This window comes from Callithrix jacchus, chromosome 8 (genome assembly GCF_049354715.1).
Source record: "Callithrix jacchus isolate 240 chromosome 8, calJac240_pri, whole genome shotgun sequence".
Taxonomy (NCBI): domain Eukaryota; kingdom Metazoa; phylum Chordata; class Mammalia; order Primates; family Cebidae; genus Callithrix; species Callithrix jacchus.
The window spans coordinates 101,781,702-101,809,559 of NC_133509.1; the positions used below are offsets into that span (position 1 = coordinate 101,781,702).

The window sequence follows — 27,858 nt, forward strand, 5'->3', positions numbered from 1 at the left end:
GAACTTATTGATTATTTGGCTTCAAATTAAAGTGAAAAGAGATTGAATAGAGAAGCACCTTGATTCCCAATATCTGTCAGTTGATAAATAAATTTCTGCTACTGCAGAATTCTAGAAGAGTGAGATGGTAGAAAGAAGAGTAGGGTTTATGGGTTCAATTAAAACTTTAAAGAACAGGTAATTCCTGCCTCTGTCCTTATTATGTAAATTGTCTCTAAGCACAGGATGAAGAAAATATCTGAACTCAATCTATTAAGATAACAAAACCTTCATACCAAAGTGGAATAAAAATAACAAGGAGACCATAGACCTAATCATATGTGAAAATATATGTAGAAATATTAAAATAATATACACAAACTTGATACAGCAACAAGTTTTTCTAAATGTACACCTCTTCTAAGCAAAATTTATTTTAAGAATTCAAGGATGGTAAGTTTTAGACATCCTTTAATTTCATTTTTATCATTATTAGGTAAATCACAAAAGATTATATGGTCATCTTAATGTATGCCAAAAAAGACATAAAATTCAGTGTATTTTCTCCTGTTAAGGATACATAGTAAACTAGAATTAAAATGTGTTTTTCACAAAACTAGCAAATACAATAAAGCTGAACCACTGGATAAATTCTTACTAAAGTCAGAAAAAGGAGAAAGATAGCCACTGTCACCATTATTTGTTCTAGAAAGTCTAACCACAAACGGTTTGGGCAGTCAGTAATATGTATCAAAAATTTTAATATAATGACATAATTACATAGATTATATGATGGAAATGTGAGAGAAGATATGGAGAATGAAATGAAAAGGTCCAAAGTACATTATATCAGAGCCCCAATAGGAAAAAATAGAACAGAGAAGGCAATGATCAAAGAGATAATGACTGTGAAGTTTACAGAACTAATGAAAAAATACAAATCTAGAAATCCTAATAGTATAGTGTATCTCAAGAAGGATAAATAAAAGAAATCTGTTTCTGAACACATGGAATGAAACGTCAGAACTAAAGTAAGAGAACTATTTAAAGTAACCAGAGAGAAACAGTAGATCACTTACACAGAAATGATAGCAGGCTTTTCAACAACATTGGAATAAAACACACAATAGAATATATAAAGCATTAAAGAAAATAATGAGAATTGTCTATTAAGCAAAATATCTCTCAAGAATAAAGAGGGTGTAAATCAACATGGCCAAATAAAAGGCTCTACCAGTCATACCTCAAACAGGAACACCAAACTTAACAACTCTCTATGTAAGAAAAGCACCTTCATCAAAACCAAAAAACAGATGAGTAGTTATAGTACCTTGTTTTAACTTCATGTTGCTGAAAGAGACCCTGAAAGGGATAGGAAACAGTCTTGAATTGCCAATGCCACTCCTCCCCAATCATACCCCAGCAGCAACTGGCAGCATGGCATGGAGAGAGAATCTGTGCATAGGGAGAGGAAGCACGCAGTGATTGTGAGACATATCGTTGAACACAGTGCTGCCCTGTCACAGCAGAAAGCACCACAGGCTATGATACAGGCTTAACTCAACTGAATACTGCCCATAGAGGGAGCATTTGGACCAGCCATAGGCAGAAGGGAACTGCTCATCCCTGAGATTGGAATGTGAGCTTTGGCAAGCCTTACCACCACAGGCTAAAGTCCTTTGCAGCCCAAAATAAATTTGAGTTGCAGTCTAGGCCACAAGAACTACAATTATTGGTCAAGGCTCAGATCCAGTGGGACATGGGGGCACATGACCTACTAAGATACCAGCCAGGGCAGCTAAAGGAGTGCTTCCATCATCCCTCCCACAGCCCCAGGCAACATAGCTCACAGCTCCAAAAGAGACCCAATGCTTCTGCCTGAAGCAAGGGAACAGTAAAGGGGACTTTATCTTGCATTTGGAAACGAGCTCAGCCACAGTAGGATAGGACACCAGGCAGAGTCATGAGGCCCCCTTTCCAGGCCTTAGCTCCCGGACAATATTTCTAAATCACGCCCTGGGCCAGAAGGGAACCTGTTGCCTTGAAGGGAAGGACCCAGTCCTGGCAAGGTGCATCAACTGTTGACTAAAGAGACTATGGACCCTCCAGGGTCCAGCAGTGATATCCATATAGGATGCCATGTGCCTTAGGTGAGCCTCTGAGACATGCTCACTTTAGGTGAGACCCAGCACATTCCTATATGTGATAATTACAGTGAGAGATTCTTTCTGCTTGACAAAAGCAGAGAAAAAGTAAAGGGGACTTTGTCTTGTACCTTAAGGGAGTAGAGCACTAAGTGGGCTCTTGCGGACCTGATTCCAGGCCTTAGACCTAGGACATTTCTGAACCTGCCCTGGGCCACAGAGAAGTCCACTGCCCTGAAGAGTGAGTCCCATGCCTAGCAGCATTCACCACAAGCTGACTGCAGAGCCCGTGGGCCTAAAGGGAACATCAGTGGTAGCCTGACAATATTCCCCGTGAGTCTGTTGCGGTGGGTAGCCATAGGGTGAGGCTCTTCTGCCTGGGGAAAATAGAGGGAAGAGTGGGAATGACTGTGTCTCATGATTTGAGTGCCAACTCAGCTTCAGTAAAATAGAACACCAAATAAATTTCTAAGGTTTTTTATTCCAGTCCCTCGCTCCCAGACAGCATGTCTGGCACTACCCTTAGTTGGGATAACTCAATACCCTAAAGGGAAGGGCACAAGCCTGTGTGGCTTCACCACCTGTTGATTCTGCAGCCCCAGTGCCTTGATTGAATATACACAGCAGCCAGATAGTGGTTACAGTGGACCTTGGGTAAAACCCAGTGCTGTGCTGGCTTCAGGTCTAACCCAGCACTATCCTAGTGGTGGTGGCCACAGGGGTGTTTCTGTCAACCCACTGTCCCCAGCTCCAGAAGCATAGCACAGAGAGACTCCATTTGTTTAGGAGAAAATAAGGGAAGAGAACAAGAGTCTCTGATAGTACAGAGAATTTTTCTGGACCTTAACCAAGACCACCAAAGTGGTATCTCTGCAAGTCTACAAGAATTATAGCATTATTGGGCTTGGGGCCCAAGTCCCTGCAAATAACTGGCAAGCCTTTCCGAAAGAGACAGGCACCAACAAGCCCAGATTGCAAAGGCTACAATAAATACCTAACTCTTCAATGCCCAGACACACTGACAGACAACTACAAGTATCAAGATCACCCAGGAAAACATGACCTCATGCAACAAACTAAATAAGGCACTAGGGACTAAGCCTGAAGAAACAGAGATATGTGATCTTTTAGATAGAGAATTCAAAATAGATATTCAAAATAGATTAATTCAAGATAAAGAGAGAAGGAATTCAGAATTCTATCAGATAAACTTAGCAAAGAGATTGAAATAATAATTTAAAAGAATCAAGCAGAAATTCTAGACATGGAAAATGCAATTGACACACCCAAGAATGCATCAGAGTCTCTTAATAACAGAATTGATCAATCAGAAGAAAGAATTAGTAAGTTTGAAGAAAGACTATTTTTTAAAATACACAGGTAGGGAGATAAGAGAATTAAAAAGGATGAATTATACCTGCAAGATCTAGAAAATAGCCTCAAAAGCGCAAATATAAGAGTTATTGGCCTTAAAGAGAAGGTAAAGAAAGAGATAGGAGTAGCAAGTTTATTCAGAGGGATAATATGAGAGAACTTCCCAAACTTTGAGAAAAATATCAACATTGTACAAGAAGCATAGTCAAAGATAAAGAATCCTAAAAGCACCAAGAGAAAAGAAGCAAATGACATAACGGAGTTCTACATCTGGCAACAGAGGTTTCAGTGGAAAACTTACAGGCCATAAGAGACTGGCATGACATATTTAAAGTACTGAAGGAAACATCTTTTACTCTAGAAAAGCATATCTGGTGAAAATATCCTTCAAGCATGAAGGAGAAATAAAGACTCTCAGATAAACAAAAGCTTCAGAGATTTCATCAACACCTTATCTATCCTACAGGAAATATTAAAGGGAGTTCTTCAGTCTAAAAGAAAAGGATGCTAATGAGGAACAAGAAATCATCTGAAGATGCAACTCTCTGGTAATAGTGAGCACACAGAAAAACATACAATATTATAAGACTGTAATTATGGTGTGTAAACTACTCTTATGTCAAGCAGAAAGACTAAGCAATAAACCAGTCAAAGACAATAATCGCAGCAACTTTTCAAGACATAAAGAGACATAACAAAAAGTTAAAAAGCAAGGGGACACAGTTAAAGTGTAGCGTTTTTATTCATTTTCTTTTTGCTTATTTCTTTGTTTCTGTATGCAATCGGTGTTGTCGTCAGTTTAAAATGATGTGTTATAAGATAGTATTTGCAAACCTCATGGTAACTTCCAATCCAAAAAGCCTATATAGCTACAAAAAATATATAAAGCAAAAAAATTAAAACATACCACCAGAGAAAATCACTTCCACAAAAAGGAATACAGGAAGGAAGAAAAGCAGAAAGAGAAGACCACAAAACAATTAGAAAACAAATAACAAAATGGCAGGTGTAAGCCCTTACTTATCAATAATAACATTGAATTGGCCAGGCATGGTGGCTCATGCCCATAATCCCAGCACTTTAGGAGGCCGAGGGAGGCAGATCATCAGGTCAAGAGATTGAGACCATCCTGGCCAACGTGGTGAAACCCCATGTCTACTAAAAATACACAAAATTAGCCAGGTGTGATGGCTCTCGCCTGTAGTCCCAGAAAATCAGGAGGCTGAGGCAGGGGAATTGCTTGAACCTGGGAAGTGGAGGTTGCAGTGAGCTGAGATCACACCACTGTACTCCAGCCTGGCAACAGAGCAAGACTCTGTCTAAAACATATAAATAAATAAATAATAACATTGAATTATACATGGACTAAACTCTCAAATCAAAAGATAGAGTGGCTGAATGGATGAAAAAACAAAACTCAGTCATCTGTTGCCTAAGAGAAATACAGTTCACCTGTGAAGACAAACATAGACTGAAAATAAAGGGATGGAAAAAGATATTCCATGCCAGTAGAAACCAAAAAAGAGCAGGAATAGCAGGAGTTTTCTAAACAAAAACTGTAAGATGAGACAAAGTCATGATATAATAATAAGGGGTGAGTTCAGCAATGGACCCAATGCTAGAGCACACAGATATATAAAGAAAATATTATTAGAGCCCAAGAGATAGATTCCAATACAATAATAGCTGGAGACTTCAACATCCTACTTTCAGCATTAGGCAGATCATGCAAAGAGAAAGTCAACAAGGAAACATCAGACTTAATCTGCACTATAGAACAAATGGACCTAATAGATATTTATATAACATTTTATCCAGTGGTGGCAGAATACACATTATTCTCCTCAAAACAGTGATCATTCTAAAAGACCATATGTTAGGTCACAAAGCAAGTCTCAATACACTCAAAACAAATTGAAATGATATCAAGCATCTTTTCTGACAACAATGGAATAAAAATAGAAATCAATAATGAGGAATGTTGGAAACTACAAACAAATGGAAGTCAAACAATATGCTCCTGAATGATCAATGAGTCAATGAAAGAATTAAGAAGGAAACTGAAATTTTTCTTGAAACAAATGACAATGGAAACAAAACATATGGGACACAGCAAAAGCAGTACTGAGGAAATTTTATAGTTCCAAGTACCTACCTCAAAAAAGGAAAAATTCAAATAAAGAACCTAATGATGTATCTTAGAGAAATAGAAAAACAAGAGCAAACAAAACTCAAAAGTAGTAGAGGAAAAGAAAGAATAAAAATCAGAGATATATGAATCTGAAACAAAGAATATAAAAAAGATCAACAAAATGAAAAGCTCGTTTTTGAAAAGTTAAACAAGATTGACAAACCTGTAGCCAGAATAAGACAAAAGGAGAGAAGATACAAATAAATAAAATAAAAAATGAAAACGGATTCATTACAATTGATACTATATAAAGTCAAAGGATCATTAGTCGCTACCAGTAGCAACTAACTATATACCAAAAAGTTAGAAACCTTAGAAGAAATGGATAAGTTCCTAGACACATACAACCTTTCAAGTTTGAACCACAAAGACATCCAAAACCCAAACAGACCAATAACAGCTATTGAGATTGAAGTTGCAAAAAAAAAGTATCCCAATAAAGAAAAGCCTGATACCCAATTCCCTGCTAATTCTATAAAACATTTAAAGAAGAACTATTACCAGTCTTACTCAAACTATTCTGAAATAAAGAGGAAGAGGAAATATATCCCAACTTTATCTGTGAGACCAGTGTTACCCTGATACCAAAACCAAGCAAAGAAACATCAAAACAAAATAGAAAGAAAAAAGAAAATTACAGGCGAATATCTCTGATGATTAGTGATGCAAAAATCCTCAGCAAATACTAACAAACCAAATTCATCAATACATTAAGATGATCATTCTCATAACCAAAAGGGATTTATGGCAAGTGGGCAAGGATGGTTCCACATACATGATATGTCATATTAACAGAATAAAGGACAAAAATTATATGATCATTTAACTTGATGCTGAAAGAGCATTTGCTAAAATTCAGACTCTCTGTATGATTAAAAATAAATCCCTCAAAAAACTGGGTACAGAAGGAACATCTCTCAACATAATAAAAGCTATATGCAACAGACCCACAACTGCTATCGTACTGAATGGAGAAAAACTGAAAGCATTTCCTCTAAGATCTGCAACATGACAAAGATGCCCACTGTCACCACTGCTATGCAACATACTACTGGAAGTCCTACCTACAGCAGTCAGACAAGAGAAAGATTTAAAGGGCATCCAAATTGGAAAGGAAGAAGTCAAATTCTTCTTGTTTGCAGATGATATGATGTTGTATCTGGCAAAAAACTAAAGACTCCACCAAAAACCTATTGGAATTGATAAGCAAATTCAGTAAAGTAGCAGGATACAAAGTCAACATACAAAATTCAGTAGCATTTCTACATGCCAACAATGAACAATCTGAAAAAGAAAGAAAAAAGTAGTCTCATTTACAATAGCCACATAGAAAATTAAATACCCAGGAATTAACTTAAAGAAGTAAAAGATCTCTGTAATGAAAACTGTAAAGCTGATGAAAGAAATTGAAGAGGACACCAAAAAACGGAAAGTTATTCCATGTTCATGGGTTGGAAAAATCAATATTGTTAAAATGTCTATACTACCCAAAGGAATCTTCAGATTCAATGCAATCCCTATTAAAACACCAATAAAATTCTTCACAGAAATAAAAAAAAGTAATAAGAAAATTTATCTGGAACCACAAAAGACCCAAAATAACCAAAGCTATCCTAAGCAAAAAGAACAAAACTGGAATAATCACACTACCTGACTTCAAAGTATATTACAGAGCTATAGTAGCTAATACAGCATGGTACTGGCATAAAAACAGACACGTAGACCAAAGGAAGAGAATAGAGAACCTAGAAATAAACCTGTACACCTACAGTGAACTCGTTTTTGACAAAGGTGTCAAGAACATGCACTCTGGAAAAGACAGTCTCTTTAATAAATAGTGCTGGGAAAACTGGATATTTATATTCAGAAGAATGAAACTAGACCCCTATCTCTTGTCATACAAAAATCAAATCACAATGGGTTAAAAAACTTTAATCTAGGGCCTCAAACTATGAAACCAATACAATAAGAACATTGAGAAACTCTCCAGGACATTGGTCTGTGCAAACATTTCTTGAGTAATATCTCATAAGCACAAGCAACCAAAGCAAAAATGGACAAATGGGATTACAAATTTAAAAGTTTCTGCACAGCCAAGCAACAATCAACAAAATGAAGAGACAACTCACAGAATAGCAGAAAATGTTTGCAAACTACCCATCTGACAAGGGATTAATAACCAGAATATAGAAGAAGCTCAAACAACTCTATAGGAAAAAGATCTAATAATCCAATTTAAAATGGGCAAAAATCTCAGTAGACATTTCTCAAAAGAAGACATACAAATGGCAAACAGGGCTATGAAAAGCTACTCAGCATCATTGATGATTAGAGAACAGGAAATCAAAACTACAATGAGATATCATTTCACCCCAATTAAAATGAGTGTTATCCAAAAGACAGGGCATTAACAAATGCCAGTGAGGATTAGAGAAAAAGGAACCCGCATACACTGTTGGTAGGAATGTTAACTTAATAAACCACTGTGGAGAACAGTTTGGAGGTTTCTCAGAAAACTAAAAGTGGAGCTACCATATGATCCAGCAATCCCACTGCTGGGTATGTGCCCAAAAGAATAGAAGTCAGGGTCAGATGTGGTGGCTCACGCTTGTAATCCCAACACTTTGGGAGACCAAGGCTGGTGGATTACCTGAGGTCAGGAGTTCAAGACCATTTTGGCCAACATGGTGAAGCCCTGTCTCTACTAAAAATATAAAAAGTAACCAGGCATAGTGGCATACACCTGTAATCTCAGCTACTTAGGAGGCTGAGGCAGGAGACTCACTGTTACCCAGGAGGTGGAGGCTGCAGTGAGCCAAGATTGGGCCACTGCATTCCAACATGGGCAACAGAGCAAGACTGCATCTCAAATAAATAAATAACATACACACGAATATTCATTGCAGCACTGTTTAAGATAGCAAAGACTTGGAACTAACCCAAATGCCCATCGATGATAGACTGGACAGGGAAAATGTGGCACATATACACCATGGAATACTATGCAGCCATAAAAAATGATGAGTTCGTGTCCTTTGTAGGGACATGGATGAACCAGGAAACCATCATTGTCAGCAAACTGACAAGAACAGAAAATCAAACACTGCATGTTCTCACTCATAGGCGGGTGTTGAACAATGAGAACACATGGACACAGGGAGGGGAATATCACACACTGGGGTCTGTTGGGGGTGGGGAGTTGGGAGGGATAACATGGGGAGAAATGCCAGATGTAGGTGATGGGGAGGAAGGCAGCAAACCACATTATCATGTATGTACCTATGCAACAATTTGGGGTACATGTTCTTCCCATGTACCCCAAAACCTAAAATGCAATTATATATATACATAAATAAATAAATAAGAGTGGAAATCAGTATTTCCAAGGGATATCTGCACTCTCATGTCTTGCACCACTGTTCACAGAAGCCAAGATTTGGAATCAACCTAAGTGTCTATCAGCAGATGAATGGATAAGGAAAATGTGATACGTCTACACAATGGGGTTCTATTTGGCTATAAAAAAAGAATGAGAACCTGTTATTTCCAACAACATGGGTGGAACTAGAGATCATTATTTGTGAAGCCAGGCACAGAAAGACAAACTTCACATGTTCTCACTCATTTGTACGAGCTAAGAATGAAAACAATTGAACTCATGGAGATGTATAGTAGAAAGATGATGACCAGTGGCTGAGGATGGTAGTCGGGGAGTAAGGGGACTAAATATAAAAAGTAGTTAGGGCCGGGCGCGGTGGCTCAAGCCTGTAATCCCAGCACTTTGGGAGGCCAAGGTGGGTGGATCATGAGGTCAGGAGATCGAGACCATCCTGGCCAGCATGGTGAAACCCTGTCTCTACTAAAATACAAAAAATTAGTCGGGCATGGCGCCTGTGCCTGTAGTCCCAGCTGCTTGGGAGGCTGAGGCAGGGGAATCACTTGAACCTGGGAAGTGGAGGTTTCAGTGAGCCAAGATCACGTCACTACTCCACTCCAGTCTGAGCAACGGAGTAAGACTCCATCTCAAAACAAAACCAAACAAAAGTAGTTAGAAAAAAATGTATAAAACCTGGTATTTGATAGCACAACAGGGTGATAGTAGTCAATAATAATTTAATTATATATTTTTAAATAACAAAAAGTATAATTGAATTGCTTGTAACACAAAGGATAAATGCTTTTTTAAGGGATGGATACTCCATATTCCATGGTTTGATTATTATGCATTGCATGCCTTTGTCAAAGTATCTCATGTACCCCCAAATTTATGTTCCTACTGCATACCCAGGAAAATTAAAATTTTTTTAAATGTTTAAATTATTTCAAGAAAATTACAAAAAGTCTGATAGTCTCTAGGTAACTTGTGTTAATATTAACACAAAAATAAAAAATAAAAAACAGGAAAGAAAACTGAGAGATCAGGACATAACATACTCTTCATAGAGATATGAAGCATTTCTTTGTTTTCTCTCCTTTCTTAGAGGCAAACCTGATTAGGTATAGAAGAATAAGGCTGTCCTTATTACAACACTAAGTAAAATGTCAGTTTCCATCTGCCCCACATATTGTTTCTGCAATGGATGCCCTCTTCCCTTGGATACTTAATTTTTATTATGTGAAAAGAAATAAAAGAGAGGATCTGAGTTTAGTCTATTCATGATCATCTCAATATAAAACAGTGTTGTCTGCTTATAAAATCTTTATTTTGTAAGCCTAAATTTTTTTACATTCTTGGTTTTTCTTTGTGTGTGTGTGTGTGTGTGTGTGTGTGTGTGTGTGTGTTTAAGATGGGGTTTCACATGATGGCCAGGCTGGTCTTGAACTCCTGACCTCAGGTGATCCACCCACCTCGGCCTCCCAAAGTGCTAGGATTACAGGCATGAGCCACCGCACCCGGCTAACATTCTTTGTTAATTCTTAAATTTGGTTTGCCTCTTTTATAACCTGAGACACTCTTAAGTTTATAACTTTAAGAGCATAACATTGGGTTAAAATGAACATCAAGGTAACATCAAAGGAGGAAATGCTATAAATGAGAAGTCTCAGTGGGTATGTTTACATATGTGTGTGGGTTAGTAGGGGTTGTCATTTCCACCCATCTGACTAGGTAATGAAATGTGGTTGGTGCAGTAGATACAACCAGTTTCTTCTACCCGACTCCCACCAGCTGCCCTAATAAAGTCACTTTTCAGTTGCCTATTGTCCAAACCTAAAAATCCCAATCCCAGGATGTATGTGTATGTATACATATATAAATACACATATATATATTATCTCAATTTTTGTAAGTGTAATTTTTTTAACTTCAAGAATGGACTCTATTTTGACTTTTTGACTTACCAGTATCAAATCTGAAAGCAAAGTTAGATAGGCCTTATTTGGATGGTAAACTGCCTCCATTGTAAGCACTGTAGCCTGGATGGTTTGAAAGAGCCAAAATTCTATACCAAAAAAAAAAAAAAAGTATACACACAGTATTTTTAAGCTTCCAAATTAGAGTGTATATAGAGCCTAAGTTTTTAAAGATATTTTTATTTTTAGGTTTTTTTTTTTATTTTTTTGCACTCCTGCAGTTTTACCTTTTTTCAGTAGCAAAGTTTTATGTTTTTTTGTTTTTTGGTTTTTTTTTTTTTTTTTTTTTGGTAGACACAATATTTTGTTTAGGCTGTTCTTGAGCTCCTGGACTGAAATGATCCTCCTGCCTCAACCTCACAAAGTGCTGGGATTTGTTGCACTTCTTTTTAGAACAGTTTTTAGAAAGTAGGCTTCTAATTACTTTTAACTCCCCTGTTAAGATATTTCTCGCAATATCATTTCAATTTTACTTAATAAATAATTCATTCTTTTTTTTATGTTTCTCTCTGGTTGTAATTCACCATTTTTAAAATATCTTCCTGCAAAAATTCTTAAAAGCTGTGTTTTCCTGTGGCTGATTTAAAATGATAATTATAAGACCTTTCTTTAGTATCAGCACAACAACATTGATGTGAGGTATGTAGAGTGTTGCCTCTTTGCGTTCCCACGTTTAACACTGCCCTGAGCCTCATAACCCATTCTGACAAGAAAAAAGCAATAGGCTGCTGTTATTTATACAGCTATAATTTTTAGTGTATGGTTTGTTAAGGAAATTTTAAAAAGATCTAAACTTATTTGGCTTACTAATTTGCACAATATTTACCACAAGCAGTTATGGACACCTGCTTGTGTATTTTCATCTTTTCTTAGATACATAATTACATTGCTGTTTTCCATTAGACTTAAGGTGAAAGCTGAAATCCAGGAGGTGTTGTTAGTTCTTTTTATCTTTACAAGATATTTTCAAGCTTCCCACATTTTTTTCCCAGTCTGCCTGTTCAGAAGTTTTATGGTAATGTCCCAGGCTATATTCATGATAATTGATATCTCTAAAAGTCTGCTACTTCTTGATAAATCTTGGTTAAGTTTTCAAAGTCATGGCTGGCATGTTGCCTTCACTCAGAAAGATTCTCATAAATATTTATATACATTCATAAACAGACATGGTCATAGCAGACATAGTCATAGCTTCTATTATAGAGTGTTTCTGATAGAACTATTCAGTTTTCATAATTGCCTTAACTACAGTTTATAACACCAACCTCTACAACATAGATGATTTTGGATTTATGTTTTAGTACAAATTAGAGTACTCAACATTTGTTGAGCTGTGTTAGGAATGATACTGAGCATTTTTATATATTCTATCACATTTAAGCAGAGCACCAAGATCTTTCCTATGTCAAAATAGGATGTAGTACCTCATGAGCTAAAAAGCACATATTAGATTAATTTCAGAATTGGAGTCCATAGGCTTGAGTTACCTTTTGTAATATTCTGTTGATTTAACCAGTGGCTTTGGATTAGTCAAATAAATTATTGGTATGTCTATTTCTTCACTTACAAAAAATAATACATTATGTTTCTTCTGTATTATGTAATTCAGGAATATGTTAAACTATTTAAAAAGAGAATGTCTATAGGTTTTTTTTATTAATTAAAAATTATTGAACCCCTTATAAACCCAGTCTATAGGTGTTTTTTAAGAAAGACACCATAAATAAAAACTTCTGATATATTTTATTATTGAATTATGTGGCTAAATAGTAATGTTCATGTTTAGCTTCCCAATGGAGTGAAAAAGAGAAATAAGAACATTTTTATGCATAAGTTTATGTGTTGTATAGTGGTATACTAACATTATAAAAATTGTGATATTCTTTTTAGTTAACCAAAAATGCTTTATAGCATAATACTTTAGATTTATAAGAGGTATAATAAAGATTATTAGCCCCTTTTTACAAAAGGTAAACTTAAAGATAAATTTCTAAAGGCATAAGAATAAAAGCTGATATTCATATAATATGTGAATAATAAGGGACTCTGGGCTACAAATGAGGAATTAAAAGCATGATCACAAAGTGAGAGATTAGTAACATTAAAATCAATCTTTAGATGAGGAAGCATATAAAAAGCAAGTTATTTAATTCAAACTACAGTTTGCCATGACCTCCAAATATATATGTGCATATAATTTTCCCTCATCTCACTATTGGAATTTCTACTTAGGCTTATCTCAAGGCAGTTGAAATGCTGATTTTTATTTGCTTTGAGAATACGCTGTACTGGTTTTCCTCTTTCCCAGTTGGCCCTTCTTTTTATACTACTGAGGTTTGTATAAGATGACAAAATGTAACACCTGTCAATAATAATTAAAAAGGGACTGTTTTTGTTTTTTTTCCCTTCTAAGCAGTTATTTTGCTTATTCTACTGCCTTTACCTCATCTATCTCCTGTTCCTCACTTTATCGCATGTGTCTATTTGGTGAGAATTCAATTTAGAAGAAAGGGAACTGTAGACATGATAATTACATGTTTCAAATGTAGATGCTTTCTTTAAAAGGCCAGCAATGAGAATTATCACATGTCAAGGCCAAAGAACAAACTTTTAGACTTTTAAATAAATTGACAGTGAGCCGTTTGCAAATAGTACTTATAAGCCTAAAGTAGGACCTTGTTTCTTTTAAATTCTGTTAAGGTGTTTAAGCACATCCTAAAGTCATGTTATTAAGTAAACATTAAAAACTTGCATTGCATGGCACAGTGGCTCATATTATAGTGGCCTATAATCCTGCTTTGGGAGAACAAGGTAGGAGGATCCAGATCAGGCTGTGCAACATAGTGATACCCATCTCTACAACATATTTTAAAAGTTAGCCAGATGTGGTGCGCATACCTGTAGTCCTAACCTCTTATGAGGTTGATGTAGGAGGATCACTTGAGCCCAGGAGTTTGAGGTTGCAGTATGCTGTGAATGCTCCACTGCACTCCAGTCTGAGTGACAAAGACCTTACTCCTTAATAAAGAAAGCAAAACAAAAACTTGCACTGCTTTAAGTGAATGACTAATTATGTGATCATTAATATAGTGGAAATCCAATGTATTTTTTTTAGGGCAGCCATTACATTTTTGTTTATATTAAACACCACTAACCAATTAACAAAACCCCACTGGGTCTAGAGCATTGAGGGTAGATTATGTCATTAAAACCCGCCCAACAACCCGCTAACCAATAGCAGCCTGCCCCGTCTCAATCCCGCTCCCTTGGAGTTAATTAGAGCACCCAACTATTGCTCGTTCCTTCTAGCCATAAAAACCCCATGCCCCGGGGCCAGACGCAGTGGTTCACGCCTGTAATCCCAGCACTTTGGGAGGCCGAGGCGGGTGGATCACGAGGTCAGGAGATCGAGACCATCCTGGTCAACGTGGTGAAACCCCCGTCTCTACTAAAAATACAAAACATTAGCTGGGCATGGTGGCCTGTGCCTGTAATCCCAGCTATTCAGAATGCTGAGGCAGGAGAATTGCCTGAACCCAGGAGGTGGAGGTTGCGGTGAGCCGGGATCACGCCATTGCACTCCAGCCTGGGTAACAAGAGCAAAACTCTGTCTCAAAACAAACAAACAAAAAAAAAAACCCCACACCCCAGGATGTTGGCACGACTTCCCTGGCCTCTTTCCCCGGGACCATGGAACCTCGCCTGGGAGCTGAATAAATTGGATTTTCATTTTCTTAAAAAAAAAAAAAAAAAAAAAAAAAAGGCTGATTAGACAGCCTTTTAGTACAGTTTCAAAATGAATTATCTTTCAGCTTCATATTTTTCCCAGCTTCGTAGAAGTAAAATTGACAAAGAAAAATTGTATATAGAGTATGCAATATGATGTTTTGATTGTTTTGATATATGTATACATTGTAAAATGATTACTACTTCAAGCTAATTAACATATCCATCAACTCTCATAATTATCTTTTCTGGGAGTGTATGGTGAGAACATCTGAGACCTACTTTCTTGGCAAATTTTAAGTATACAATATAATAGTATTAACTATAGTCAACATGTTTTGTATTAGATTTCCTGAACTTTTTTCCCCCATATCTACATATCAACTTTTGAATAACAGGAATGAGTAACTTTTTTTTTAACATAGGTTGAAAGACATACATGGCTAACATTCTAGCATTATGGACAACTCTGTTGTTTTTACATAGTACCAAATAGGAATACATACATATTCCATATATAATAATGCTAACAATCCATAGAAATATCAGTATTCTTTCATCTTTTCCTGGTATGAGATATAAAGTAGTACTGTTTATATAAGTGGAATATGAAGCTAAGTATTCTCATGAAAATCTCTTATAAAGTGATGTGTTCACCTGAGTTCCCAAGTTTTATGGTTTGATAATTATCAAATTAATGTCTAAATAAAAATTATTGAAAAATAATGTGTAAAGAGAAAAGGTGTGATGCTAAGGAGTATTCGCTGCTGTGTACTTGAGTTGGTTCTTGAACAAGGGTTGGGATCTAAATGTTAGCAAAAACAGTGAGATTTTTCATAGTTAAAGTGAAAAAAACTTGAAAATCTTTTAAACAGCCACCATGTATTATACAAAGACATAGTAATCTTAGTAAGCCCAATAACCAGTTTTTACCCCAGCATTGAAATAAATTCTTTGGTTGAACCAGGTAAATTGGTTGGCATGCTTTATAAAGAAGAATAATTACCTTTAAATACTAGAACCTTACCTGGCACAACGATTCATTAACCATTGGAGCTCAGATGAACTGTGAAAACTATGAACTCAGACATCATTTCATGCTCACTGCAAAGTATATGTTCGTTGACTGGAATGGAAGATGAAATGCCTGCAATATTAAAATCTGTACTCTTTTCTTCTTATGTCCTCCCTACCATGGTATACTGTCTCCTTTGACCTTTCATCACAACCAGATCTTATTTAAATATCATACAACTTGAACTGAAAACAGAAAAAAAGCAGCATCTTTTCTTCACATGAAAAGTTATCTGCTTCTCCTAGTAATGGAAGAAAATGTAAATGTTTAAGAAGATTAAAACCCCAAGAAAAGATATTCATTAGAAGTAAGATAATATCTCCCAAGTAAAAGTGAGATACATTTTACAAATTAACTTGATTTCCTGATTACATCTTCTCTGTCTTCGTAGCAGTAGTCTTTGACCATTTAGCCATATTATTATGATCAGTTGATATGGTTATAATTGGTTGAAAGTTATAACTAAAATGAAAATAAAATCTGCAAATGAATGATTTTAATTAATTACACCAAATTCAAGACTGCTCTTATAACTCTTACTTCCATTCTGCTCTGTTTCTTGAATGAGAAAAGAGTAGATTTATAACAGGTGCTCCTTTTGAACATCTTTGGGAATTTGTCATGAATATAAACTTGATCTACTATGTGATGTCCCAAGAAAATTATTTTAAAGATACCTACTTTGTACCATAGAATACTTATAGGAGCAGCCTCAGAATTGTTAGTTTATTATAACTCTTTTTTAAAACATAAAATGAAATTAATGTGTTTGTCCTTTAATAAGCAGAAGTCAGGAAAATGTAACTGGCTGGCATTAAACTGCCTATTTTTACTTAATTTATCTCCTCACTAAATCTGTATTCTGTTCTGATGAAGGATTCTCACATTTATGTCAATCTACAAAGTTGAACAAAAAGTGATTATAAAGATAAGACCAAATGTTACATACTGTCATTAATCTACATCATTCCTTCCATCAGCAGTATGTTTTTCAAAGTGTGGTCTTCTTACCGGTATCACAAGCATCACCAGGAAACTTTTTAGAAATGTAAATTTTTACCTGGAAACTTGTTAGAACTGTAAGGTTTGAGGCACCTAGACATTCTGAATTACGATCTCTGGAAGGGATCCCAGCAATTTGTGTTTTAACAAGATCTCTAGAAGATTCTGATACACACTAAAGTTTGAGAATCACTACTCTAACTACATCTCACCTTGATAAAGTTTTTGTTTTGTTTTGTTTGTTTTTTGTTGTGTGTGTGTGTGTGTGTGTTTTGAGATGGAGTCTCACTCTGTCACCCAAGCTGGAGTGGAGTGGCACGATCTCGGCTCACTGCAACCTCCGATTCCCAGATTTAAGCAATTTTCTGCCTCAGCCTCCTGTGTAGATGGGATTACAGGTGCACGCCACCAAGCCCAGCTATCTTTTGTGTTTTTAGTAGAGATAGGGTTTCACCATGTTGGTCAGGCTGGTCTCCAACTCCTGATCTTGTGATCCACCCACCTCAGCTTCCCAAAGTGCTGGGATTACAAGCATGAGTCACCGCACCCGGCCCAAAGTTATTTTTAAAAGTAGTCATTAGCTAGTATTTCAAAGATAGTCTTTGTTGTTTAAAATTATTTAATCAGCAAAGGGCACTACAGTAATTGTGAGTAGAAAATTTTATTAAATCTACCTACTCAGGTTGCAAGCACGTGAGTATTAATATATAAGTTCTTCTGCTGTGTTAATAAAAGCATTTCTGTAAAAATAAGTGAAAGCACTAGACTAAGTGATTTTTCACAAACTATATTTGGATGTTTCTGTTATATGTTCTATATATTTTTTATATTATATAGTTCTGTATATTTTTTATATTATATGTTCTGCACATTTAGATGTATCTATTATATGTTCTATACATTTTTTTTTTTTAAGATAGAGTCTTGTTCTGTCGCCCAGGCTGTAGTGCAGTGACAGATCTTCGGCTCACTGCAGCCTCTGCCCCCAGGGTTCAAGCAATTCTCCTGCCTCAGGCTCCCAAGTTGCTGGAACTACAGGCCCATGCCACCACACCTGACTAATTTTTGTATTTTTTAGTAGAAATGGGGTTTCACCCTGTTGGCCAGGCTGGTCTCAAACTCCTGACCTCAAGTTATCCACCCACCTCAGATTCCCAAAGTGCTGGAATTATAGACATGAGCCACCATGCCCAGCCATATATTTTGTACGCTTCTAAACATCATTGCCTGTTAGCAATATCTTTGTTTAAGGTCATTTTTCTTATGAAGTTAAAATATGAACAATTTCATCAACAAGATACCTGAATTATTGAACCATTGTTTATAACACTGTTTTTACAACTTAGCAGTCTTTGAAAGGTCTTTCTGACTTTCAAAGTTTTATCCTCAAAGTATCAAGAAAAAAAGGAAACAATCACAATTATGTGATTTTTTTTCACAGAAGGTTGCAACTTTCATAGTGGACAAATATTTAGACATTCAAGATAAATATCTTGTTTAAAAAGAATAGATAAATCCAATTAAACTTGTATATTTTAGACCTAATTTAGAAACACTGAGAGCTGAAGTAAGACTATAAATTTCTACCATCTTTTAAGGAATAAAAGAATTTGATAACCAAGTTAATAATGTATAAGAAAGAGTGAAACAGAACTTTAAGCTAGTTGAGGAAAAACTAGTTTCAAGCTTTTTTTTTTAATGGCATATTTTTGCCATTGATAATGAATAGTCTATTGATAATGAATTTGTTACCTAATCATTAAGAGATACAGATAACCTTTATTTGTTTGCACTGTACTATTATATGTAATTGAAAGTGATAAAGCTACATTCTTAAAACCATTTTTCTGTTTAGATTTTCTAATAAACAGATATCTTTCTCTTGTTATATTTTTAATTAAGTTTTATTCTCTTATTCTTTGTTTTCTAGTTATATCTCCCCATTTATGGTTTACTCAGCTCTTGCTCTTTTGTTCATCTTCCAGTCCCCACCTCATTCAGCTGCCTGCTCCCTAATTTAGATCCCTAATTTTAGCATTCTACTTCCTACCTGGCATTTACCAATGTTCTTGTATCTGGGTTCTTGCTCTCCATTCTTTTTCTTAGTCTTTGGTTCGCTGCTACTGTTTTCAGGTAGTTGCTGGATTTTTGTATTATTTCTGTTTTCTGATTTGTGTGGAACTGCAAGGATGTAAGAATTGGAAAGTAGAAACATAGAAAGAACTAATATGTACTGAATACCTACTCTATGCTAAGTGATTTATCATTTAGTTTTCATAGCCCTCTTATCAGATGTAGGTATATTTTATTATTACTTCCATTATATTCATAACTACTCTGGAAACTTGGAGAGGTTAAATATTTTCTTCTAATTCACAGAGCATCTACATAGTGAAGCCAAGTTTCAAATCTAGATTGGTTCATTTATTCCTCCACTTCTTTATTCAACAAATATTTGTTGAGCATACACTACATGTTAGGCTCTGTACTAGATGCTGAAATAGATCCAACTCCTCTTGTTATTGACCTTAACTGTGTAGTGGCATTGTCTGACTTCATAAATGATGGTCCTTTACTATACCAAACAGCTTAACAGGAAGAGAAAATAAAAGGGAAATAGAAAGGTTCTAATGTTTTATGAAAATGTTTGCTATAGATGTGAGAAAGACTGTATTTGTGCATTATTTAGGAATACCCTATTGAAAATATCAGTTTGTATCTAGTACAGAGAGTCTAACATCCGCCTGCCCCAAGCAACTCACTACCATCAGCACTAGTGCCTTTCAGTGTCATTGCCATGATATATTTTTTCTTTTATGTTCTAAAATATATAAGGTTTGGTCTATATGCCCAAATTATTTAGACCATCATCAGAAAGAATTAACTGTCCTGCCTGAATTATGTTTAGAGAAAGATGGAGAACTTTGTATAGAATACAGTCGGCCCTGCAGAACCCCTAAATACTGTATTTTCAACCCTCAGTTGGTTGAATCCACAGATCTGGAACCAGCAATATGGAAAGTAACTGTACCTAATTTGATCCATCCATCTATGTACTTATTTATACCCTGAAAAATATTTTAAATGGCTTACCCAAATACATAAATACAGCAGAATTTTTTAAAAGATAAATGTGAAGAATAGGACAGAGGAAAATCAGATGAAACCAAAGTTGTGTTAAGTAAGCCTACTCAGAAGTATCCACAAATTTGTCTCTGTTCTCAAGGATAACTTGATTCACAAGCATTGTAATTTAAAAACAACTGGTAACATAGAAGAGTACCCATTTCTAGTTATGATACTTGAGAAGAAATTTCTCCTCTAGGTCCTCCTAAAGACCACAATGTAATGTGGTGAACAATTCAGATACTTTCCAATGTAAATAAGAGTTTGGACAATTTTCTTGAATCTAATTTCATACCACAAAAGCAAAGCCCAATAAAATAATTCTATAAAAAGTGAAATGAGGCATTCAGAATAGATCCTTTCCAGTAATCCGGCCAAATCCAGTGGTGTGTTTTAGAGGATTTAGAAAAATTAATGAACCACATCTCTTTTAGGCAATTCTCATGTATCATTTGTCAATTGAGTTTTTCATGTACTGGGTGACAGTGAACTTACACACTCTCTGAGGTTTGTTTTATTCACTACAGCATCAATACTTCAGATACTACCTAGTATGTAGTAGGTGCTTAATAAAATTTTGTTATTTAAATGGATAAAATGGATAAATGCTGTGCTTGGAAGTATCAATTTTAAGGGAAATACTCCCTCTCAGCTATCTGTTGATATTTCCCTTCATGTCCCTAAATAATGTGTGCTACTGTACTTTGGGATGTGTCATCTATATGTGAAACCCCAAATTAATTAATCAACCATTGCTTATATAACCTTTACAAGTAAGTAATGAAATAAATATTAATTCTATCCAAGAAGTTCATGTAATATTCTTATCAATGACATCCCCTTGCTTCATGTTTAGGGCTCTAAGTTTAACATCCGTGAGAAGTTGTAAACTTCATTAAAGCAATTTATAACATAGAAGTAGTGTTTTCTCTCAGTAAGTCTCAAAATCATAACAGATAGATTAACTTTGGAAAAAAAGTAATAAAGACTGGATAATGACATGGATGAAGCTAGAAACCATCATTCTCAACAACTGACACAGGAATGGATAATGAAACACTGCATGTTCTGACTCATAAGTGGGAGTTGATCAGTGGAGACAGGGAGGAAAACAACACATACTGGAGCCTATCAGAGGGTTGGGGAGGAAGAGAAGGGAGAGCATTAGGACAAATACCTAATGCATGCAGGGCTTAAAACCAAGATGACAGGTTGATAGGTGCAGCAGACCCATTGCACATGCATACCTATGTAACAAACTTACACATTCTGCACATGTATCCCAGAGCTTAAAGAAATTTTTTTTTTTAATTTTAAATTTTTAGGCTGGGCACAGTGGCTCACGCCTGTAATTCCAGTACTTTAGGAGACCAAGACGGGCAATCACCTGAGGTCAGGAGTTCAAGACCAGCCTGGCCAACATGGTGAAACCCTATCTCTACTAAAAATACAAAAATTAGCCAGGCATAGTGATGGATGTCTGTAATCCCAGCTACTCAGGAGGCTGAGACTGAAGAATTGCTTGAACCCAGGAGGCGGAAGTTGCAGTGAGCCAAGATCCTGCCACTGCACTCCAGCCTGGGCATCAGAGATATACTCTGCCTCAAAAAAAAAAAAAAAATTAAAAAATTTTTAAAAGATTAAATAATGCTAGCAGAATTATTATATTTTTGTTAGTTTTTCTTTAAAATGTCTGCCATTGTTAAATATTGCATTATGCTAAGATTCACTGTACCAGTAAATTGCATCAATTCTGGTAATCCTGTATTCTTTACAATTGGAAAGGAATAACTAATTTATATGCATTCTAAACTTAATTTATAACATCAATTAGTATGTAATACATACCCGATCCACTTTGACTGCTTTTGCCCCGAGGTACAATCTTATTGAAGACTATTATTCTACTTTCAAAGAAATATTGAAATATGAACCTTTCTCTACCTTCATAATTTACTTTTTATTTGCCTTTCTACTTATTTACTATAACACTTCATGTTGCAAACTTCATTTTTGTATTGCTCCCAAGTATTGTAATGCTTAAATTTTGGAAACAGAGGACTGTAAATGGATTAAGTCATATATTTCACTCCCAGCTTTTAGCCTAAAATGTATCTTACAGTAAGATACATGCCAATTTTGATTGACCTATCAAAAATGAAATTTTCCTTTCTCACTCATTAGTATATTCCAGGCTTAACTCTACTTATCTTAAGAATGCCCTATCTTCCGGGCATGGTGGCTCACGCCTATAATCCCAGCACTTTGGGATGCCAAGGTGGGTGGATCACCTGAGGTCAGGAGTTCCAGACCAGCTTTGCCAAGATGGTGAAGCCCCATTTCTACTAAAAATACAAAATTAGCCAGACCTGGTGGTGCACACCTGCAATCCCAGCTACTCAGCAAGCTGAGGCAGGAGAATCATTTGAACCCTAGAGGCAGAGTTTGCAGTGAGCTGAGGTCACACCACTGAACTCCAGCCTGGGCAAAAATAGCAAAACTTTGTCTCCCAAAAAAAAGAATGCCGTATCCTAAAACTTCTAGGTGAAGCCCTTCACTTCTTTTATTTGAAAAAGACAGTTAATTTATATTAAAGTTTCAGAACATGGTAAATGTAGAATTTTTCCTCTAGCCAGTACATGGGGAAAGTTGACATGATGACTTCTTGAGATCCTTTTAAAAGCACAGTGCTAGGTGACAGACGGATGATCTCAGGTTTTCAGGGACTAATTATTTCAAGAGTATTAGACAAAGGAAAATACCCAAATTTCTTACCCTGTGAAAAATCTACTAAGTTGTTATAGCAATCTAAGGCCTCATTTTTGGAATTTAGGTTACTAGTGAGATGAGATTTCTATCAAATACTTCTGAGCTATAAGAAATATGAAAGGACTGCTAATATAAAAATTTTCTTTATTTTCTTGGCCCTCAGCTTTTATTCAGTGGTCCTTGAGAACTGAGTCTGGATGCCTCAAAAAGATAAATGTTTTGGAAATTAAAATATGACTATTGAAAGCCTGGTTTATAATCATTTTTAAGTGGGTTTTACTACTCTGACTTCATTCTTTTTTGGCTAATTTCACTCAGTCTGCTATTTAATCTTTAATTACAGGCCACAAAAGAAGTAATAGAACGGGAAGCACCAGGGATGGCCCTGGCAATGCTGATGGGATCACTTAATGTTACACCTCTGGGCATGCTCTCTAGGTAAGAAAGTCACCAACATGTTGCAAAGAAAGTTAATTCCATACCACTAATCAATACACTATATTGATAAACCTAAGAAACTTTAGTCTTAACACTTAAGTTTGCCCTTTTTTCCAGAGTTAAGAATTTTGGTAATCTGTCAGCCACAATTTTCCCACTTCACTTTTTTTTTTGCTTGTTAAACTTTTCAGAGACTGTTATATTACTACTGGTAAAAGTTGTCAATCTCTAACCCAGATAATCCAGTTTATTACTATGTACAGTTATTGTTTTTTTGTTATTGTTTATAATCATCAGTTGATACCCATTAATTGTAGGTAAATACTAATTTAATAAAACTAATCTGCAGAGTTTATTAAAATAACTTGTTTTTACAAGTTACTTTACCTAAAACTATGCCTTTGTTGACATAGATGTCAATATCCATCCTTGATTTAATGGTAATTATTTACTACTATTTTAGCAAGTCTTAGATTTAGATCCCCTAAATGAGGACAATTACATCACTTAAGTTAAAGATGCATGTGTCAACTTAGTCAGAATCTGTTGATTTAATGAGCATTAATTAATAGACAGTTGATCTCAGAGCAACCTAAAAATACATAGCAACTGTATAGTTTCAGGGTTTCACAATTTATAGCCATTTATGTATCCTGTGTGCAATATGAATATAAAATTAAATATATCCATTGACTAGTATGGAATATGGGTTGTAATGTCCTTTCTGTTACATAAACGAATTTTATATCCCATCAGCGGCAGCCACTTGAAGCACAGATACAGGAGATTATGAATGGATCATTAGTTACTATATTCTCTTTGCTGGCATATGTACTATAACATTTAATTTTAGTAAAAGCAAATAAAGAATTAAAGTAACATGATAGAGACTTTAAAGTTAACAGTCCATGCTGGCCTTTAAGGAACTCCAGTTGATTCATTTATAGTGTTCTTTTTTTAACCATTACTTATATTACCAACACAAATGAGGTCAGGGGATCCCTTTTATCCTATAGAATTAAGTAGTAGTTTTCAAACATAAAAGAACTCTTTCTGGTATATAAGCAATAATATGAAGAAAGAATTAAACTTCATCTCTTACTAATTCTTTTGTAAAAAAATTTTAATTCAGTAAACATAATAATATGATTGTTGCCAAGCCCCATATTAAGCATTAGGGATTCTGAGAATAGAAAGAAAAATAAGACATGGTCCTCCCTTAAGGATCCCGCAGTTTAAATGGAGAAATTATTCTTTGCAACTGTTAAGGTAATTCTTCAAATTGAATATAGCTTTCTTGATCCAGTATAGAAATATCACATTCTGTTATATTGAAAGGTTTTTTCTGAATTAATTTTTTTCTTCCTTTTGTATCCTCTTAATTACTGAGCACTGGACTGCTGAGTGAGTGGAACATTAATTAGCAGGACCTGATTCTAATTACTTTGGAATGAATCCTTCATCTTTATCTGAAGACTTTGAAAATTAATACTCATAAACAGCATGGGAACACCCTCTGGCTTTTCTGTCTCTGCAGTGCTGATTTAACTGAAAGTATATTTACAAAATTTGGAAAGGACATAATAGTTTACATTAGTTACAGAAAAGGGGATATTTCCCTGAATGTTCTTTTTTGTGCTTCTCAAATACTTCATTAAAATTATTATTTTTATAATAGTCATGATTAGATTGGTGCTTCCTTTCTACAGCCTTTCTATTGTGTATGCACTTTTGGCTTTGTACATGTTTCTGCTATAGAACATGTCATGCTATATTGTAATTAATTATTTGCTTGTCTGTATTACCTAGTTTGTAGAAAATTTTTAAGGACAGGAGCTTTATCTTATTCTTTTTTACATCCTGAGCCCTTAAAACAAATTCTGACACATAGTAAGTACTTTAAAACTGTTTGTTGTTGTGGTTACTATAGATAAATAGTGTTTTACCATAGTTCTATAGCATGCTTTTCTCGGGTAAATTAATGCATCAAGTTGGTACCTTACCTTCCTATTTTTATGTCTAGAGAGCAACATGAAACAAAAATAAATGTTTAAAGCATTATATCTGTTTGAAATGGTTTCCTACTATTTGGACAACTCAGTATCCTCCAGATTTTTTATATAACTAAGTTGCGAGATATTATGAAGTAGTGGTTAAGAGCATCATCTCTGAACCCAGATTGCTTGTGTTCTACTATGGCATACTCAGTTAATAGCTATTTAATGCCTTTTTTTGTTTTTGTTTTCTTATCTGTATAATAAGGATGTTAATAGTACCAAATTTCTTGGATAAAGTGAATTAATCCATCTAAAGCACTTAAAACAACTGACTCATAGTAACTCTTATGTGATGATCATTGTTGTTTTGTTTGAGTTTGAGTTTTTAGAGCAGGTCTGCTGGCAAAACATTTTCTTAGCTTTTCTTCCTTAGGAAATATCTTTATCTCCATATTACTCCTGAATAATATTTCACTAGGTACAGAAATCTGGGTTGACTGTTCTTTTCTTTCAGCATTAAAAAAAGAAAAATCTTAATTCCACTCTCATTTGCTCCATGGTTTCTGAAAAGAAATCAGCAGTCATTTGAGTTGCTATTTCTTTATGTGTAATGGCAGTTTTCTCTGGCTGCTTTGAAGATATTTTTTCTTCAGCTTTGGTTTCAGAAATTTGATTATGATGTATCTGGGTGTAGTTTTCTTTCAGATTATGCTTCTGGGTTTAGTGAGCTTTATGATTCTGTAAATTTGTCTTTAGCCAATTTGGAAAATTTACTTTTTTATGCTACTCCTATAACATGAATTTCAGATCTTTTGGTAATGTCACACAAATCCCTAAGGCTCTGATAATTTTTAAAGTCTTTGTTTCTCTCTATTATTTTTAGGTTATTTCTATAATCTATCTTCAAATTAACTGACTTTTCATCATCATTCTGCCTTTGAGCATACCTAGTGGTTTTTATTTCAGATGTGTTTTCAGTTCTAAATTCTCCATTTGGTTTTTTTGTTACTGGTTTCCATTTCTCTGTTAAGAACTTGTATTTTTACATTTATTTCAAAAATATTACCCTTTATGTCATGGAGAATAGTTATAATAACTGCTTAAAATTATTATTCTGACAGTTTCAACATCTGGCCCACCTTGGGGTTGACATCAGTTGATTTCCAATGAGAACTGGTCAAATTTTCCTTGTTCTTTCTATGTTGAGAAATTTTTGATTATATTCTGGACATTTGGAGTACTATATTATAAGTAAGTTATTTAACTCCTGTTAAAATCCTCTGGGGTATTTTAGTTAGCTGGTTTTAGCAATTGATCTGATTGGGTTCAGATTATAAATTCTGTCTCACTTTCTGTGGATAATGGCTCAGCCTTTGCTTTATTGTTAGTGTCTGCCCAGTACATGAACCATTTAGGAGTTAGTTTGAGGCTTGGGCAGCAGTATATACTATTTTTATGTTTCAGAAGATTTTCTTGTACTTCTTTAGACTGGCCCATGTATTCATAGCTCAAGGGTGACCCTGGAACTTGTGTCAATTCATACATAAAATTAGGGGATCCACCTTCTTTAGCTCTCTTCTTTCCAAGAATTTCCCCCCACTCTCCAGCTTCCAGTGGACCCCATTCCTAGTTATTCTGGCCAGAGAGGTTTCTTACAGAGTATTAACTTTCTTTGCAATTATGTAGTTGTACACTATGTAATTGCACACTACATAGTTGTATGTAGTTGTACACTACGTAGTTGTCCGTAGTTGTATACCACGTAATTGCAAAGGGACAAAGAAGCAAAAGAAAAGAAAAAGTAGAGAAAAAGATTCCTCTTACCTCAGTTCTTTAGACAATACGGGCTCCTTTTTTTTGTTTCCATTTGCCAAAGAGATACGTCTTCTCTCTGGGCTTCAGTTGCTAACACTGTTGTCATTATGGTATAGGAGCTTCACAACAAGGCCTAGCCCCATTAAGGCTGTTACTCAAGTTATGACTTCAGTCCCAAATCTGCCTGCTATTATTTACATTCAAAGTCATCGAGTAATCACTGTGTATTCCATCAACAATCAGTAGGAGAGAGAAGCTATGGTTACCTTCTCCATCTTAGCTGACACCAAAAAAGCATGTGTTCTGACTTTAATATCAAATCCCTGATTTTATATTTGCTAGCATTTACTAGCAGTGTTACCTCATTATTTTACAAGGTTTAGCACATCTTGTTCCAGTGGTTAACTGCCACAAAATAGTAGCGTTTAACCTCTCTACATTTATCATGTATTTCCTACTTGTGTTTTTTGAGACAGAGTCTCACTGTATCACCAGGATGGAGTGCAGTGGCACAATCCCAGCTCACTGCAGCCTCTGCCTCCCAGGTTCAAGCAATTCTTCTGCCTCAGCCTCCCGAGTAGCTGAGGCTACAGGCATGCACCATCATGCCCTACTCATTTTTATATTTTTAGTAGAGATGGGGTTGTACCATACTAGCCAGGAACTACTTGCTTTTTTAAAAGATCAAATACTATTTTTTTTCCCCTAAATTTCATTAAACATAACAGAGCAACTGCTGTGGTTATACATGGAGGAATGATTTGTCATGGATTTTATTCTCAGTTTTGTCATTAATTTGATTTATGATCTCTACTTAGTTTTATAGGGATATTACATAGCTCATAGAAATGTTATGAGGCCCTTTAAATA

General features: G+C 35.4%; 1 protein-coding gene across 50 annotated transcripts in view; it reads left to right on the top strand.

Annotated features, from left to right (window-relative positions):
- Positions 1-27,858, top strand: part of GPHN (gephyrin) — a 689,342-nt gene that overhangs the window by 320,967 nt on the left and 340,517 nt on the right. For all 50 annotated transcript variants that reach the window (XR_013521272.1, XM_078335184.1, XM_078335182.1 and 47 more), the window contains one exon: positions 23,082-23,176. Coding sequence is in view for 49 of the 50 variants with exons in the window: in XM_009006165.5 (XP_009004413.1) it covers positions 23,082-23,176 (95 nt within the window). In the remaining variant the exon portion in view is untranslated. The remainder of the gene's footprint in view (positions 1-23,081; positions 23,177-27,858) is intronic.